The sequence below is a fragment of the Tachysurus vachellii genome, chromosome 22 (genome assembly GCF_030014155.1).
Source record: "Tachysurus vachellii isolate PV-2020 chromosome 22, HZAU_Pvac_v1, whole genome shotgun sequence".
Taxonomy (NCBI): Eukaryota; Metazoa; Chordata; class Actinopteri; order Siluriformes; family Bagridae; genus Tachysurus; species Tachysurus vachellii.
Window position 1 is genome coordinate 8219165 of NC_083481.1, and position 19343 is coordinate 8238507.

At 37.0% G+C, this 19343-nt stretch overlaps 1 protein-coding gene across 2 annotated transcripts; it reads right to left on the reverse strand.

Annotated features, from left to right (window-relative positions):
* Window positions 1-5249: 5249 nt before the first annotated feature.
* nol8 (nucleolar protein 8) lies at window positions 5250-19305 on the reverse strand. Of its 2 annotated transcripts, none has more exons than XM_060858434.1 (17): window positions 19173-19305; window positions 18362-18502; window positions 18195-18257; window positions 16635-16713; window positions 16371-16521; window positions 14705-14773; window positions 11537-13213; window positions 10368-10532; window positions 10141-10257; window positions 9975-10065; window positions 8163-8304; window positions 7955-8038; window positions 7538-7845; window positions 6899-7043; window positions 6170-6228; window positions 5999-6081; window positions 5250-5449 (listed from the first exon to the last, which is right to left on the reverse strand). In XM_060858434.1, exons 2-17 carry the CDS (start codon window positions 18480-18482, stop codon window positions 5390-5392), a joined length of 3414 nt encoding a protein of 1137 aa, XP_060714417.1. In that variant the 5' UTR covers window positions 18483-18502; window positions 19173-19305; the 3' UTR covers window positions 5250-5389. The 2 variants fall into 2 exon arrangements, with proteins under 2 accessions (XP_060714417.1, XP_060714416.1); XM_060858433.1 differs by having other exon boundaries at window positions 18362-18497; window positions 19173-19299.
* Between the last annotated feature and the right edge of the window lie 38 nt (window positions 19306-19343).

Genomic DNA, 19343 nt, shown 5'->3' on the forward strand with positions numbered 1-19343 from the left:
ATATTGAATATTGTATATAGTGTAGATATGTAGTGAGATTATTGAGATTGTGGATTAGTTCATGAACAAATATATTCAAATCTTTTTTTTTTCGCTTTTATATTTAAATTTAAAAGAAATAAGTATATTATTTTCATTAAAGCAAGTAAAACAAGTACCTCAGGTTACGCCCATTGAGTGTAGCACACACAATCCTTCACTGACTGTTAAAGCTTTCAGCCTAAAGAAAGACAGACTAGACCTTCAGAGTCTGTACAGAGTCATACAACTGTTTGTTGATTTTGGGAAATGTCATGTTTGGTTATGGGGCAAGTGTTTTAATAGGAAACATAGTTTGGAGCAAAAGTTTAAAAGGGAAGAGGTTTGAGCTATTGCTATAAAACAGAGGCTATGACCCAAACCGCACACTACCATTCAAACATAGAATATAAAAATAGTGTTCTCTGTGGAAGATGTGGCTTATCCTTATGAGGACCTGTCAAAAATATAAATACAGTTAGTTATTGTTTTCCTACACATACTCCAAATCCTCATCTTAACCTCAATTACCAAAATTAAACCTTTTGGCTTTTTAGAGTTTTAAATTAAAAAAAAGGTTTACTTATGGAAACTAACTAAAATGTCCTCACAAGGTCAAAACTGTCAGATATTCCTATCCTTTTGGAGACATTCGGTCCTCACCAAGATATATAAGACTGTCCACACACACACACACACACACACAAGAGATGTCAACAAAACTAAAGCCAACCAATCAAAGAGAAAAACGCCTTCTACAGCCCTACAAACGACGGCTCTCGTATTAGCATCGCCCTATCATGCTGACACTCATGTTATCTGATCCTTTAGCTTGAATATAAACTTGGGTACATGGGTCATAGTTAATGCTGAATTCAGAAGTGGATGGGGAGGGCTCATGGAAAAGGGTGGGGTAATAAAAATAAAAAATAAAAAAATGAGGTTCTTTAAGGGTGGAAAAGTACAGGCACGCTAGTGGAGCCGTTGTTCTAAGAGCAGCACAGGCACATGGTTGCAGACCTGTTGTGCAACACTTTTTTTTTTCTCAGACTTAACTATAGCAGCAGATGTCAACACAGTTGCGTGGATGGACAGATAGTTTACAGCTGAGATAACGCCTCAGTGTGTCTTGGTGCATATGGGATAAGCAATACTTATGCATATTTTAACATCTGCGTAACTGCTCCCTTTCAGTCCTATTTATAAAGTCTGTATACACATTAAAGGTATTCATGCTATTTGGGACTCCTTGCAGCCATGTGTGTTTGTGTGTCAGTGGGGGATGGGTTGTTATTCTGGTGCGATTCATGCCTTCCTCTCAAAGTCATGTGACTCTCTCTCTCTCTTTCTCTCTCTCTCTCCAGCTCCATCTTTGGGATCCAATATGCACTGACGATATTCTCTCTTTGAAAGGAATATAATAAAGCGCTGGTGAATTATTTTGCATCTGTGTAGGTGCACAGATGGGTGTATAGTTGCAAACACATTCAAATGATTCCTCAAGTCAACGATTGGGCAGGAAGCAGAAAGTAAAGAAGAAAAGCATAGAGGATTAAACAGGCTTGGCTTCCAAAAACGATGGCGACAATTGAAGAAATTTTAAATCATTAATTCACGCATTACTATGTTCAATAAATGACTAAATGTGGTCTATGAACTACTATACACTTTCATATATGAATGTCTTTAAATATGTATTATATGCTAATCAGAATGGTTATAATGGGTAATATTAAAGTAGCTTGCATTTCTCAGAGAGAAAGAGACAAGTGGGATTTCAGTATCCAAGTCTCACTGCATTGCCATTGTTTTAATGATGTATTAAGTTTATGAAGTAGTCACACCTGTGAAAATACCAGAAATACAATATTGTTCAGTGCAAGCCACTGATCTAGATGGGTAGTATAGCATGCTCCAAAGTTCCATTGTTTCCAGCTTCCACATTATTCAATTTTCAAGTGTAATACTCATAGAGTTCATAGAAGGAAGATTCTCTTTTGAAGAATCTGGGGTGTTATTTAACCTTTGTAACTCTTAAAATATTATTATTATTATTATTATTATTATTATTATTATTATTATTATTATTATACATAATACATTTGTTTATTTATTCATATTTTTCTCCTAAATGAATCCAAGAAAGCTTGTATTTAACCATTAAAAGTGCATTATCCCATCTCAAGCAACTCTTAAATCCTAGTTCTCCAGAAAGCTGTTCAGTGTGGTTGAAGTCAGGCCTCTGTGCAGGACACTCAAGTTCTTGACAAAGCATGCTTTCATTGATCTCGCTTTGTGCACAGGGGCATTATCTTGCTGGAACAGGTTTGAGCTGCTTCGTTCCAGTGAAGGGATTCTGTAATGCTACAGCACACAGACATTCAGACAATCCTGTGTTTTTAATTAATTAATTGATTAATTTTTTATTAATGTTTTATGTTTACAATGCCAAGACACCGGATTATACAACGTAGATCTAAATGATCAAACTTAATCTAAATCTAGATCTAAATTAAGTTATCTAAATGTTAACCAAGTAAAGTCATGTTTTTATGTATATGGGTACTTTAACATTCTTTATGGGGTGTAATTATGAATGAAATTATTAAAAAAAAAAATTCAAAAAAAATTCAAAAAAAAAAAAAGTAATGTGCTATCCAGAGTTGATGAGTGGGTAAAAGCTTGAAGAAAGCTTAACAAAGGGAAAATGGTCTCCACAAAACCACAAAATTCAGCATGTCTCCATTTTTCATTTGACTCTTATTTTGCTTGGGAACTGGTAACTGGGGAACGCATTACCTCTGCTTTTACTAACACAAAATGGCATAAGGTTATGTTGAGTGTTGTGTAACTGAGAGCTGCTGTTCCTCCTCTGCAGCATGATAGGAAACCTCCTGTTTATGGTCGGCAGAAAGGGGGAGGGTTAGAACAGAGTGTGTAGCCTCAGAAACGTGCACATTCACACATAGTGTGAGCTCAGCACTGAACATAAACAATGCTAGAACAACATGAATGACAACTTTAGCATGAAGAGTCATCCACACAATTCACTGACAGCAAAAAAAAAAAAGGGAACAGCTTTGAGGGTGGCTAACAAGAAAGCAAACGCTGCCAGTTTAGCCATATTTAGTCCAAATCTCATGCCTAAACATCACACATTTCTCCAAATACATAATTTACCTCAGTAATGCACTGTATATAAATTGATGAAGTAAAATAGCACATGTACAGCCAGTAAGGTTTTTTCTTTTTTTTTTTAAAGGAAATAGCTCTGAATTTGAGGCGAATTGTGTGTTGATGTAGACATGCAGCTTATACAATGCTAGGCTATGTTTTTCTTAATTGTCAGGGTTAAAGTTAGTTACATTATTAAAATGTAGCTTTAGTGCAAAACCAAAGACAAAAACAGTATGTAAAACATGTCTTGGACAATCAAATAGTTTAATTTAGTGATTTTATATATATATATATATATATATATATATATATATATATATATATATATATATATATATATATATATATATATATATATATATATATATACACAGACACACACACACACAAAGGAATTTGTGGGTTTGTTGTCTCACACAGGAATGGTTTGTTTTTGTGGTTCACTAAACATCTCTAATCCGATCAACTTCGATAAACGATTTTTTTTTATTGAATGAAACCTTGTTTTTAGGTTCTGCACTAATTACTAGACCGTTATGATCCAGTGAGATATAAACATCAGTGAATTGGGTGAAAACATCATTAAGGTTAAAACCCTTATGCTGAGGCTGTGCTTGCTGAAATCATGTCTTGTTCAATTCTTTGCAATAGTTTTCTCACTTATCTTTAAATTCAAGAGCTATGCAATTCATTTCATTCATATATAAAACAGTAATGTTAACCAATGACCAGAATGTCATTTCCATACTTAGGTCTTCTGCTGACGGCAGATGTGTGTGTGTACAGTGGAAGTGTAAATAAGAGCAGACCTTATCTATAAGTACATATTTTTAAAACTGACCAACAAAAAATTAATTTAAAACCTTTACACAAATATTTTCAGGTTAAATGAATGAAAGCGTGAAGTTACTTACTCTTTAATTAGTTTAAAATGAGTTGTTTTGACTAAAATGGGCCATACCATATGAACAAAATAGTGAAAGGAAATGGCCTCTATGTGCTGATAAGGCTGAGTGGCAAACTGATAGCAAACAATAAAAATGTTATATATTTACACTTGGCTTTTGCAGGCGGTTGTAAACTAGCACCAGCAGCTATCTATTACTCACACACACAGTTGTTTGACACAGTGTGTGTGTACAGCATTTCTAAATGTACATGCACGTATACAGCATGAACAGCTTGTACTCCAGAGACAAGACTCAGACCTGAGTTAGGAGCTCACAGTGAACACTAGCAATGTACAGGTGCTACAGTTACTCTGACATCTAGAGGGGAAACTAGGGGTTACATCATAACCGATTTGACTCATAGCTTTATCTTCATTTGCATATTAGGAAGATTTGAACATTCATGCAGTTTTCATGTAGAAGCATCGTAATACATAAAATCATGCAAATCCAGGTCGAGGGTTTTAGTTTATATTTAAACTAAATTTCAGGAACTTTGACATTGCCATGGGTTTTGGTGCCAGTTTGGCTGATTTGATTCTTTTGAATTTCCCTAGGAAATAAATTACAGACCGGAGTGGAACCCAAATATATCTTCTGTTGGTATGCTTTGTTTCTCATTATGGTTGTAACAAGAGATTATTTAAACACAAAAGCTGAGCATTCTCTTCTCACCTCTCAAGAAGCCTGCACAACTGGCATTAAAAAACAACAACACAGATCTACAATTTCTGACACACCGAAAACAGACAGGCCGGCAACAACAATCTCTGAGATGACATTTTCTCCTTATTCTCATGCTTGATGTGAACATTAATTAAAGCTCTTGACCTGTATTTGCATGATTTTATGCATTGGATTGAAGGCCACATGAAAGGACGGTTGGATAATTGCATGAATATGCAGGTATAACAAGTGTTCCAAATGGCTGGTGAGTGTGTTCATTATGAATGATACAAATGGACAGATTTATACATCAGACCGGTATTATCATACCAAAAAAAAGCTGTGCACCATTTTAAGTACACCTTTCACACATCATATCATTGATCACAAAGAAATGTATATTGTATAATTTTGAAATGAGACCACCCTGTGAAAACATTTATTTACACAGGATTTATTTCACACGCACAAATATGTCGAGCATACTGAGGAATTAAATTACAGCTTTGTAAGAAGACTTAATTTCTGTGATGTAACAAAACTAGCTAAGTAATGTAAGGCAGGGGTGTTGTTGTGGTTCAGGTTTTTGTTCTCATCCTGAATCGTCTTTTGGCATCTTTGTGCTTCTTGCGGTATTCCTGTAAAAATTTGATGAGAAATTCGGTATTTATGAAGCTTTGAGCTCACTGACCTCACATCCTGATGCTACTCAGAATTTCTTCCACATTATACATAATGCGGTCATTATGCTGTACTTTTACAACACCGAAGTTCACGGTCTTGTTTAAGACCGTTCTCAACTACAAATAAATAAAATTGCAATCCCTGCTGTTTAATATCATTAATTTATTAGTAAGCAGGGATTTATTTATTGATCTAAAACAAAATATATTTAATATCTATAATTCATTTTATCAGAATGCAAAATTATTCTGAAAGCATTATTTTGTTTATGCTGATTTTGTGCCATAAAGAATCATATGTGGTTCTATGTGCTTTGAATTTAGTTAATTTGGGTCAGCAATACACAGTAACCATGAAATTGTAAATTTTTGTATTTTACCAGTGACTAAGAGAAAAGTTTCAGTTTTCCAGCGCTAAAAGCTTCAAGCACAAAAATAGCTATATATCAAGTTTCTCAGTCAACGGAAAATTTTTCCAGGATTTTTTTTTACAGAATTTCAAACCTCTCTGAGATTGTTCCTTTTCTCCTCCCATGCATCTCTCTGATCCTCCAGCTTCTCACGTCTGCAGAACATACTGGGTCCCTCTGCGGACATACATTTACACAGTCAAACTCAAAAAAAAACCAAAACAAAACAATTTAATATAAGTGGGAAAAAAAATCAATAATTTACCCTTCAACCGAATATCATCATCAAAGAAGAAGAAAAACTTTTTCTTCAGCGTTGGCACTCTGGTTAAAAAAAACAAACACAAAACAAATGGAAAAAAAATATCAAGTTACATCATACTGGGAAATTTATCACCACTATTAAACTTTACTCCTTCATTACACAATCATATCAGAGGTAACAAGATCAAGAAAATCTTAGCAGGAGGATGAAGAGGGATTAAAAAAATATAACAACAACAACAACAACAACAATAAAATTCCCCAAAATAATAAACCCCAGCTGCAAAAGTCTGGTGTGATTATTTCTAAGCAGCTCCTCTATGTGTTCAGACCAAAGAGCCCACAGTCCGGCCATTTTGTTTTGTGTTGATTCACAAGTCTGAGGTTTACAAATGTTAGATATTGTTTCAAAGTTAAATATTAAAAAGGTAACAACTAACAACTTCCGTGTCCTCTTTAGTCAACTGGATTCTTTGTTCTCATTGCTGCTTTAAAAAAAGTGTTAATTTATTATTAGTTTGTTTAAAAGTTTCCTTTTCATTAAATGTTTTAACTTACTCCCTGTAGGACAAGTGGAAAATAACATTAACACTAAAAACCTATTCTATTATCAAAATTTTGAAAATAGTTGACATTGCAAAAATAAAAATCACAGCAATAGAATTAACACAGAAAATAATAATAAGAGTCAAGTCAAGCTGTGCAGTTGTAGCTGTGATCTGATTCTTACTCAGTTGTAGTGACCAAGGCAGCCTCTTCCCTTTCTTCTGTTTCTTCCTCCACATCCTCCTCCTCCTCCGAACTGCTGTCTTGGAATCGAGGGTCTACTTGCCAAGGCACTTTGGCCCCTTTTATAGGCTCAACTTTGTATTCATCTGAACACATGGAATGCAACACAGCCATAAAGTTTCACAGCTACATCACGTCACATGGGAACATTGACATAAGTCACAAAGCAAGTACAAAAAAGGCATTTTGTTTTATTTTGACCTGATAAGCATAGAACTTTTTTAATATTTCAGTTAAAAATGTACAAATGTGTGTCCTAATGGCTGTCAGTCACTTTTCACACTTTATTCATAAGACATTTGTTTTGGTGCAAATTTATATCACCAGATCAGGACATGTGGTCTTATTCTTTTGACAAAAACATAATAGTTTCAGTCACATTTAAGCCGTTAATTTGCTGTAACCTGGTTTTTTTATATTACACTTTCAAATTTGAATCAAGTAAAACCCTAAAAATGTTTAATTTTTAAAAAAAATTCACTATTATTATTATTATTTTTTTTTTACAAATGTACTGCTTTCTCTTCTGATGTACACAAAATTAGAAATAGGGTTAGAAATATGACCCAAATATGCTCACCTGTTGCTGGGGTGTTCGTTACTGCATCATCTCCGAAGAAAGAGAATTTAAATCCGCTCGACGGCTCGGCTTCTCGATCAGATGAAACGGAAACCATGCGCATGCCTTCTTCCTTGCTCACATTGTCGTCATCATCATCATCATCATCATCATCATTTTGGTCCCATGAAACTACCTTCTTTTCATTCTGGATTTCTTTCCCCATCCCAAACACCTCTTTTAGATCTGTAGTCACATCATAGTAGATGTCCTTAGAAACTTCTGGAAGCTTCTTGGCCTCCTCGCGTTTCTTTCGCCTTGCCGCTTTACTGTGTGAATATGAAAAATAAAAAATAAATAAAAAATAAATAGTAGACAAAGAATAATGAGCAGTGCATCAACAGAAAAACACTATAAAGTGAGCGGTGATGAACAGACCTTTCCTTTTTTGGTGCGTCTGTCTTAGTTTCAAAAGCTGCATGAGTCTCACTCGAGGGATCGTAGTGCAAAGCTGAAATGTCCCTACAGAGTGACAGAGACCATCAGGATTCGAGGTTAAGACAACATCTGTTTGTGTAGTGTAGTATATAGTAGTGACAAAATTCACAAATGCTCTAATTTTCAGCCTAAATAGAAGAACTCGTACTTGAAGATTTTGCCTTTTGTCGCCTCTTTACGCGTGTCGCTTTGCTGAATGCTGATATTAAGGACACTTTGCAAGATGGACAGATTTTTGTTTTTCTCTTCAGCCAGTTCCTGTTCTCCTGGGGTTTGCTGGGCTTCCACATCTAAAACAGATATCGATGCAGATAAAAAAATAGAAAAGTTCCTGAAACTAGTGCTTATTTTCCCTGTTTGTTTATGTATTAAATAATAAAAAGTGTCTCCCAACAGAGATTTAGGTTGATGGTGTACGAAGTCTGTAACCTATTGAACCAGTGTTGATGTATTCTTTGATAGAGACTTTAAAGCACTTTCATACGTCGCTCTGGATAAGCGTGTCTGCCAAATGCCAGAAATGTAAAACAACATAACATGGACTGTGTATTTCCTTCTACAGGTGTGTGACTCTCCTGTGATGTTACAGGACAGAAGTACACAGCCAGTGTAGGATTAGTAACTCTAGGATTCAGTGTTAGGATACCATCAGCCTAAAACGTACATACAACAGGTGAGCGGATTCTCTGTCTGAGCCCAACGCAATCACACTGGTGGGGGAAAAAAAACTGCATTGACATCACACTGAAAAGCAAAGCCTTCTTACGTGTCTCAGGTCACTTTTTCTACTTAGTACATAACAGGGTTTTGATTTTTAAGAGTTAAATGAAAAGCAAATTTGTGGCAGAATTTGATGTAGTTTACATCAATCACCGTGTTGCAATAGTCACGTGCTGAAATGCAATCATTGTCCAGAGGAGCTTTTCTTCCTTCTCCAGCTATTATCAAGGTTTAAAAGGTTTTTAGTAAGAATTACTACTAATATAAATGATATATCCTCCTGGTGGACCTGCGTTAGGATCCCATGCTCTCATTGCTGTGGCCCGGGTTTGATTCGCAGGCAGGGAGCTAACCCAGCCACTGAAGAGTTAACGTTTAGAGCTGGAACCAAGCCTGGATAAAATGGGAGGGTTGTATCTGGTGTAAACACTTTGCCATATAAAAAAAAATACGCGTATGAAATAATCCACTCTGGCAACCCTGAACAGGAAGCAGCCGAAAACACACAAGACAACTAATATATTTCCAGCAAGAACTAAGGAGTTATGTTATCAAATTGCTTAGACTTTCAGTCAGGACAAAAAAAATTCTGAGTTTTAGATGTTTGTTCCAGACCACTTGTTTATTATTATTTATATTAGTAATAATTCTCACTGAATACATTTAAACCTTGCTAATAGCTGGAGGGGGAATAAAAGCTGCTCTGGACAATGATTGCATTTCAGCACGTGACTATTGCAACACGGTGATTGATGTAAACTACATCAAATTTGCTGTTTATTTAACTTAAAAATCAAAACCCTGTTTTGTACTAAGTAAAAAAACTGGCATGGGACATATAAGAGGGCTTTACTTTTCAGTGTGATACGTGTTCAGCATGTTCCTGCAGTTTATTTTCCCCCACCAGTGTGATTGTGTTGGGCTCAGACAGAGAATCCGCTCACCTGTTGTATGCAAGTTTTAGTCCTGTACAATCTGATCACCTGAGACTATGAAAATGTTTCCCAGCACTAGCATAATTCAATTTCATTACATTTTTATTTGTATAGCACATTTAAAAATACACATTGCCACAAAGCAACTATACAGAAATATCTAAATTTAGGATATAAATTTGAAATGTATAATTTTATCCCTGATGAGCAAAGGCAGAGGCAACGTGATGATTACGAAGGTTTTAATTTAGCTACGATTGAATGAGTGTCAAATATTTTTGTTTACAAGATTAAGATGATCTGACCTTGCTCCGGTTCTTCATCATCACTTTCAAGAAACTTGGTACCCATCTGAAACCTCGGATCAGTTCCAAATCTAGACTGCAACTCCATGAGCTAAAAGAGTAACGATCATGTAAACAAGTGTCCAGTAGAACATGAATACAAATCATCTGAAGGGTTCAAAGTGACCTTCTGTCCAGCTTGGCCTTCAAACTGAGGCTTGATCTTGAAGCGATCCTCCTCAGTGTCATCATCCTCATCCTCACTGCTGTCGAAGAGTCTGCTGCCGTCTGCCTTTTTCAATTTCTACACAATCCAGACCAAAGCAGGAATTAACATGAGAACAAAACTACAATGATAACCAGGAAGGGCAATAAGAAAAGACTGAAAAAACATGTGTCTCTCTGATTTTTCACCTTTTCTCCAAGGACTTGCTTGGCTTCAGATACTGTGCCATCCTCGTCATCAGAACCTTCATCAAAAAGGTTTGCTTTTCGGGACTTTGTGTTTTCACTGTCGTTAATAATTTCGTCATCAGAATCAAATACGATGTGTTTCCCTTTGTTTACATTCGTCAAATCCTTTGAGAGAAAAACGATCAAAGACATTATTTAAAAAGAAACAAAAACAAATGAACGAAATCCTAGCATGTGGGGAAAAAACAACAACAATTTGATGAAGCACAGCAACTCGAAACACACTTTAAATCAAAAATTGAAAATTTTTTTACAATTTGAAATGAATTCACTGAGGTTCACTAGACTGTGTCTTTATACGCAAATCCAGGAGTGTTCATAGGACACAAACATTTACTTCAGGTAACTGCTGCCATAATACTAGTTTTCATTCCAGTATTTCTGCACACGCAATATTGATTAGACATACAGTATTTACACTGGTCTGCACTTTTTTGTGTAATGTCTTGTATTGTATCGGGGAAGTCGTGGTCTAATGGTTAGAGAGTTTGACTCCTAACCCTAAGGTTGTGGGGTCGAGTCTCGAGCTGGCAATACCACGACTGAGGTGCCCTTGAGCAAGACACCGAACCCCCTCAACGGCTCCCCGGGCGCCGCAGCATAAATGGCTGCCCACTGCTCCGGGTGTGTGTTCACGGTGTGTGTGTGTTCACTGCTGTGTGTGTGCGCACTTTGGATGGGTTAAATGCAGAGAACGAATTCTGAGTATCGGTCACCGTACTTAGCAGCAGGTCACGTCACTTTGTCTTGTTTGTTCACACTGTCTTTTGTCCTGCACTGTCTTTTGTCCTACTCTTGTTTGTCTTGTCCTGCACTGTTTGCACCAGGTTACACGGGTGCATTTTATGTTTCTAGGACTAACTTACTAAGTCCTTATAGCTCTGTCTCTGTTCTATGTAGCACCCTGGTCCTGGAGAAACGTTGTCTCATTTCAGTGTGTACAACAACAGCTATATATGGTTGAAATGACAATAAAAGCTTCTTGACTTGACTAGACATTTTTCCGAACTAAGTTTTCACCAGTGCTGAATTTCACTTGTGTGATTCTGAATAGATTTGTTCACATTCGTTCTGATAAATGAAACCCAGTGTGTCTGTTGGTTACTCACCACTTTTGAGAGCGCCCCCTGTATGAGCGTCTTCTGTTGCTGTGCCTCTTTCTGCCTCTGCTCCAAAGCAGCGAGACGTTTCTGATTGTCCTGCTGCTGCTTCACTGGGTCAAAAACAGACTGTTGAAATGGATGTAGACCTGAACCAGTGTTTTCATTAATCTGTTTCAAGCTAAGCTTTGAGGCAGCTTGTGGTTTTGTACTTTTCTGCTCCTCTTCATCGCTACTCATCTCCGATTCTTCAGTGGAATCGACGCTATCGGAAGCAGGTCTTTCGTGCGTCTTTGAGGTTTTGGTTTCTAAAGACACGGTTTGTTCTTCCTCTTCTTCTTCGTCACTGGATGAACTGCTCCTGGTTGAGTGTTTAGTCTGGGGTGAAGACGTGGGATGTTTAGGCTCAGAATGGCTTGTGTCATTTGTTTTTAGAGAGTAATTTGGTTTAGAAAGGAGCATCTTTGAATCTTGAGTCATTTCTATTTCATCTCCGGAACAATCTATATGGATCTTGGGGTCTTTCTTGTTTAGCGTCGGTAACTCCACACTTAACTTTTCATTTTCCATTGTTTTTAAGTCTGGTCTTAGTCTTTTAGGTTCCTCATCAAATCCACAGATCACCTTTTCAGCTGCTCTTTTAACTCCAGTGTGTATGTTAGTGCTAGCAAAAAGGTCCTTCGTCCCAACAAAAGCAGGAAGACAAGACTTTTTTACTTTTTTCTTTTTCTCCTCTTTGTCCTTATCTGGTCCAAATATCGATGCTAAAATATCCTCAGGGTTTATACTGCTCCTTTTTGACTGTGCTTTCTGAGGCCTAGTTTCATGAACAGAAGACTGTTTGGTTGTTTCGCTCGGTCCTGCCTTTGTGTCATCATCCTCGCTGCTTCCTTCATCCTCCAGATTTTTAACAAGAGCTTCCAAATCTCCTAGCGACAGCTCCAACCTGTGGCAGTTCCCCATCATGGCTTCGTAATCAGAATCGATGCTTTCACCAGATGATTCAGAGTCAATATCCGACTCTGATTCAGAAGGTGTCTTTGCGTTGTTCATCACAGGTCTCTTCCCATTGATCTTCTGGGACTTTATAGGAAACTTATTAGTGCATGTTTTAGCCTCGATTAGATCCTCAGCTTTGCCTGAATTTTTGTTCTGAGTCAATATTTCATCCGTGTCAGCTGAGTCGTATTCCTCATCGTTCTCTGTAGGTTTTAAACCCTCAAGTTGTGCGTTGAAGCTGGTTTGACCTCCGCCCCAGAACATGCTGGATTTCACAACAAAGTCATCGCCCACCACTTCGAGGTTTCCTTCATCTTCTGTGACGACTGTTTTATGGTTTCTTGAAAGCTCATGTGCGACTAGCATGCGGAGTTCATCATCCGAGTCAGCGTCACTGTCTAACACACACACCGGATGCTTACCACCTTGTAGCAGCCGTGGGGCAGTATCTCTATCCTGCACTGCCGTCCTCTCAGGAGCAGAATATTGAATAGTGCTTGGATCCAAACATTTTTTGGTCTTTGTGGAGCGTTTTTCCTGTGGCGGGAACTCGCCTCGTCTTCTCTTGCTGATCTCGTCGTCCCCGCCTTCTATCTGCCATGTCAGTTTGGACACCGAAGTGAAGCCGTCCTCCATCTCAAGTTTCTTGATATTGTGGCAGTGCTTCGAAGGATCGTATTTGAGGACTTAAAGGTCAGTTAAGACAAATTAGCTGTGAAGATTTATATGAAATGACAGAATGAATGAATAATTTCCCTTAAGGAAGAAGAAGAATCAAAGACTTTTTACAACACAATCAGGACCTTGTAGCAGACTCTACTGTTAGAAGCTATTTCTTGAATGAAGGAACATAAATATAAAATATACTGAAATCTATTTTGCTTATGAATGTACACACAAATTGATTTTTTATTTTTATTTTTTTTAATTTTACCTTTACTGTGTTGGGAAAGCTAGATATCGTATGATATACTAATGCTTTTCGCACTGCTCTTAAACCCGAATTATCATCATTCTAAACCACCCACGTTAAGAGTTAGCACTGTTTTTGCATTGTTAACCCCACACCGTGGTGCCAAAAAATGTACAGTTAGAAACGACTAGTCTTAGAATATTACTGATGCTTATCACCAGCCAGCCAATCAGAAACCGAACACCACGTGCATCATATCACACGCTCTGTACAGACAGACAAACATTTAAACAGAAGCTAAAACATTTGTTTCATTTTTTACTTTTGGCTTTTACTTTCTGGCTTCTCTTTTTCTGCCCATCCCGAGGCATCCAGAAATTGTGCCAGCTCCAGTTGTGTTCTGATTCGTGAAGATTTCAAACCTTTAGTGAAAAGAGGCCAACCCTGTTAGGATCGTGAAGCATCTAGAGATTTACCAACTCAAGCTTCATGAGGATTTGGACAGTCAAAGTGGAGATATCAACTATATGTAGCCTTTGAGGACAACAACCTCCTCATCAATACACAATTGCCAGACTGTATATTTATAATCACACCCTCCGGTGTCACAAAAAATGAGGATGAGGTTCCCTTTTGAGTCTGGTTCTTCTCAAGGTTTCTTTCTCTTCCATCTAAGGGAGTTTTTCCTCACCACAGTCAACTCAGGATTCTCATTGGGGATAAAGACAAACACATTTAAATACAAGTCTAATATTAATCTTATACTTTTGTATAATATTAATCTTTGTACAATGTTAAACTTTTTGTACTATATTTCTTATGTTCCCTGATGCAGTTTTGAGACAATGTCCATTGTTAAAAGCTCTATACAAATAAATTTGAACTTAATTTTTGTCCTTCGTGTTCCTGTTGTTGTGCAGCTCAGTAGGCTACAAGATTTACATGGGGGCAAATTTTCTCACTGACGCAAAAAGCACAAGATGAGCTGTTATTTAACCTGGATGCACTCTGTATTTATCCAGTCAGTTGTTAAAGGTGAAAATATGCAAAGAAGAAATTTACACCAGGGTTCAGGAATGTAGTGAGAATTGTTAGATTATAAATAACCAGGATTAACTGGTTTACCCAGGGTTAAGTATGAGCAGTGTGAAAAATCAAGCAAGATAACCCAGGACTCAGGAAAAGCCCTACAAAAAAAATTAAAGTGTCCAATCGGCTAATGTGTTGATTGCCATGGCAACAGGAACATGAATGGAAAAGGATATCTTGGATTTGCCTTGACATTTCAGATGAACGACAGGAAGGACTCTTCCAAATTTGCTCACCACCCAGTTCTAGAGAGAACAAAGATAACAACAGAAAGGTTACCGACAGCAAAAATACATTTCTTATGTGTATTAGGAAGCCACTAAGATCATGCTGTAACAGAAATATATCCATGTTACAAGACAGAACGAATACTTCTTATTAATTATTAATTGGAAGATTGTTAGTTCGACTCCCAGGTACACAAAAGGGCCCCTGAGCAAGGCCCTTAGCCCCTAATTGCAAAGTGATGAGGGGAAAATTTACTACGATTTTAAAAACTGACCAAAATGTATAGCTATTTGTTAATTTGGTTCATATTGTAAAGTTTTCTGAAAGGAGAAGTTGATAAGTTCATGGAAGAAGTCTCCAGTGTCCGTGTCAATCTTCAGCATAGGGAACTCTATGTTTTGCCAGGTTCTAAGTAACATTAAAAGCTGCATTTTTCCATCCTATTAACCTCAAAATCATAGTTACGTAATCGAGTAACACAAGTAACAAGGCATCTGAAAATTCAGGAAGCAATAAAAGTGAAATATAAATATACAAATATTACGCAGTGCATGTGATTGTTGTTTTTTTTAATTTACAGGTAAAAAGTTGCATTAATATTGGATGACAGAATAAAGCTAATGCTTTTATTACTAATTAAATCTTATTTAATCTTATTAGTTCCTAGTCTTAGCCTCAGATATACCTACGAACCATTGGCTGAATGTCTGATGCATACGAAACACAAAATTGGAAAAACAGCAGAAGTTCTGACGTCATCATCTGATTGGTTGGATTTTACAGGATTTCCAGGAGTTGTACGCATCATGTTTTTTTTAACAGCCCCCTTGGAAACAACGCCGCCGTTACGCTCTACTTCTGGCATGAGAGAAGAAATCTGTTGTGTTTACAACTGTGACTCTGAGCGCTTAAGAGGTTCAGCTAAATGCAGCATTTTCCAAATGATATGAAGTTCACTGATATAGACTCATTAATTTGCACGACTTTCTTAAATATAAAACGAACTGTGATTGGTTGCATAAAGATGCCCGTATCCAGAGCCACCTACATTATGATCTTATTTTTATACAACTGAGAAATTGAGGGTTAAGGACCTTGATCAAGGGCACAGCAAGGGACGTTTGGTGGACCTGGGATTTGAACTAACGACCTTCCGATCCAATGCCTTGACCATTAAGCTACCACATAGCCATTTATAGCTACAGTCGAGAAATTTACTTTAAAATGATAAAAACAAGTAGAATATCTTTCATTATCACAAAAAAAAAACAAAAAGTGGATGTTAATATACTGCAAGTGCAATAAGATTATTGAAATTATAAAATTATATTTCATCTTTTTTGTCTCTTATTCCACATGAGTCTGTGAATTTTAGCGTCTCTCAGGTATTTCTTTTGGGTCATGTGAGCTGTTTTCCTCATTGCTCCTGACTCTTTATCTTTTCACTGCAAACTGCTTGCAAACTGCTTGTTCGAGTTTGCCTGAACTAGCTTGTGTTGTGTTTAGCCATGTAGCATGTAGCTAAAATAATAGAAGAACATCACATCAGAGCCTCAGATTTATGTTTGGTTAGAAGATCATACTGCAAAAAAAAAAAAAAAAAAAAAAAAGAACCTTGTGTCCTGGGATCTCAGTTCCTGGAACAGCTGCTTTCATGTGGAAGTTCTCTACTCCAGCTGCCTTGAAGGACTCCAAGATTTGCTCTTTTGCATCAGTCCTCGGAGTCTGAATCTTCTCAGCTGCTTGCTGCCGTTCTGATGTAAGTCTGGGACAGATTTCATTAAGGATCTGAGTTTACTTTTACTGCTAAACCAGTACACCAATTTAGGAAAATTCTGCCTACTGTACATGCTGAAGAATTTAGATGATAAACCCTACCTGTGTAAGAAGCTTTCTTTTGCCAATTCGATTTGTAATGTTCCACCTTTCCACTTGGATTTGTTCAACACCGTGACGCCTGCATAAAGAGAAAGAAATAGGTTACCTTACTCAATCATTTTTCAGTGTATGGGAATTTACTACAAAAAAAAAAGTGTCTGAATTTTCATACTATGTGTTTGCCCTTTATCCACCGGTGCATGTTTTACACGTCACACTACGGGAAGCTTTTAGAAAGTACTGATGTTGGTGTTAAAAACATGCCTTTTTTAATTAAATCTCCAGACCAATCAGGTTTTAAGATTAGAAATAAGCACAGTCAGTGAATATCAGTAAGAGAATAAAACAGGACGGGGTGTTACTTTTATAGGGAAAGTTAAATCTAAGCATTTTATTCCTCTTATACAACACAGATTTGCAGACGATTACAAGTTATTTTTTTTATTATTTATTGTTTTAGTTTTTTAATGAATGGCATATGTTTTATCTGTTTAGGGTTACATTTAATGTTGTGGAACATCCATAACTCTACCTGTGACTGAATACAATCATATACAAGCAGCTCAAATTCTCTTGAGTTTCAGCTTCCAAACCAACAGCAAAGACAAACAACCTTTGGCCAGAATGCAACCACTCGTTTGTTACTGATGATGATGACAATAATAACTAGAATGTACATTTCCTGAAGAAAATGTGAATGGTGCTTGCACGTGGCAAAATCTTGCCACTCAGAAAAGAAGCCGTGCCTGAGCTCTGCGCACGCTGTGTGTGTGTGTGTGTGTGTGTGAGAGAGAGATTAGAGGTATTTTATGAATTTGCCATTCAAGTCTATGGGACTTTTTTGGCCGCTTTTTCGTCCGCTGTGCAAACATCGTTGGTTTGATCGCTTATAAAAGTCATAGCACACCTCTCCTCAATGAGCCGGTCGATTTGACACCTCATTCATGGGTCTAGGACAAAAGCTGTGGGACAAGTTACGCGCCGAAGTTTTGTCCGGAAGAATCATAATCCGTATGCAAGATAACAAGAATGTTGCTTTGCAAGCACCATTAATAATAATAAATCTAAGTAGCAACTGGTTAGTTAGCCAGTACCAGCAACAAGAGGTAAGAGCATTGCTATGGTTATACCGTCATGTCTGAGAGCTAAGTGTGAAAGCACACTATGTTTTATACTGGAGCTCTGAGTTTAACGTAGCGAGCAATTAGGGAAAATCTTAAAGCCTCCAGTTTAGTGGTGTAAACTCTACATTATCAGGTACACCCCTCAAAAGGCTTTGTTAGTATCAGTAATAGCGCATGTAGAATTATATTTTTGCAATTTTGACAATATAGTAAAATTTAAGCCACATATCCTCAGGTCTGCCACTGATCGGTCAGAAACCACACTTTCAATTCTCAGGACTTTCAACTGTCAGCTTTAAGCATCCTTTACTTGCTAGCTACAAGCAACAGAACTTAAAACAAAAGAAAGGAGCAAACTACATACATGACTTGGTTGAATAAGCTATATACGAACCACGTCATTCATTAGTGCATCAATTCAATTCAGCATACGTACATCTTTTGTAGTCAGAATCGGTAATATTAATATTCACGTAACCAAAAGTCTTCAGAGGAGATCCTGCAATAAAACCCAAAAAGACAAACAAAACAAAGTTGACTTTTACAAACATTATTTCAATTGTTTAAAAATAGAATGCACTAAACTGCTTCACGCAAACTCACCTTGTTCATCTTTCCGTGTTATTATCTCCACATCAGACACCTCGCCGAACTTGCCGAATCGATCTCGAAGATCTTTCTGAGTTATCGTGTGGCTCAGGCCACCGATGTACAGCCGCTTCATGTTTCAAACGCTCATCTGTTCTAGACAAAAAGCAGACAATACTTCAGCCGTAGCTCTCCAATGCATCAGTGTCCAAGTCTGTCACAGTTGTGTTTTCAACATTCATGTAACTGAAAACTAGCAAATTAATCTTTAGAATTAACACATGGACTTCGGTGGCATACAAGGTGGCATACAAGTTGTAATGAATTTGTCATCTAAATGATTTTTATTTTCAAATCCATACTAACAAATATCCATAATAAAACCATCTCTACCTTATGACCCCACAAACCCACAGCAGTCTCGTTTACAAAAGACATAACATTATAGTTATATAATTATAGTTATAATGTAGTTCTGCGTGTAAAACACAAAGACACACTGTTATACCGAACTACACAAACAACAGTAATAGATCAATTTAAACATGCTGAATGTGTCTCAGCTTGAAGTTTTACTTTGAATACAGACACAGACAGCATCTCACCTAAGATGTGATCAATTCATCGTGAACTAGAGTGATTATATTAGATGTAAAAGTGTCCAAAACAAAGAATTAAGAACAAATGATTACCCATTCAGACACAGATGGTGTCTGTCATCTCCAATATGCCTAGTAGGGGATGTTTAATGAGGTGCATTAGGGTTTGAATATGGATGTAAACTATTATAAAACAACACTGATTTAAGTATATAAGTCACACTTACGATACGATCTAAGAAGAAGTGTTAATGAACCCCGGATTCCTGCAGAACTGAAAAAATAAAGATGTTTATTACATGTGATTTTGCTGCAGATTGACTTCTCACATGTTACTTAAAAGCCTGTGTCGCATTAAACGGTTCCCGAGTAGCAACACGTACCTAGTTTTAGTTCCT

Excerpts from the sequence above, each read along its gene's own strand:
- nol8 (XM_060858434.1), bottom strand. The coding sequence starts at position 18,482 with ATGAAGCGGCTGTACATCGGTGGCCTGAGCCACACGATAACTCAGAAA. Across the intron at positions 16,522-16,634 it reads AAAGAAAGCTTCTTACACAG|ACTTACATCAGAACGGCAGC; the intron begins GTAGGGTTTATC and ends AATCTGTCCCAG. Across the intron at positions 13,214-14,704 it reads AATGTCAAGGCAAATCCAAG|GTCCTCAAATACGATCCTTC; the intron begins ATATCCTTTTCC and ends ACTGACCTTTAA.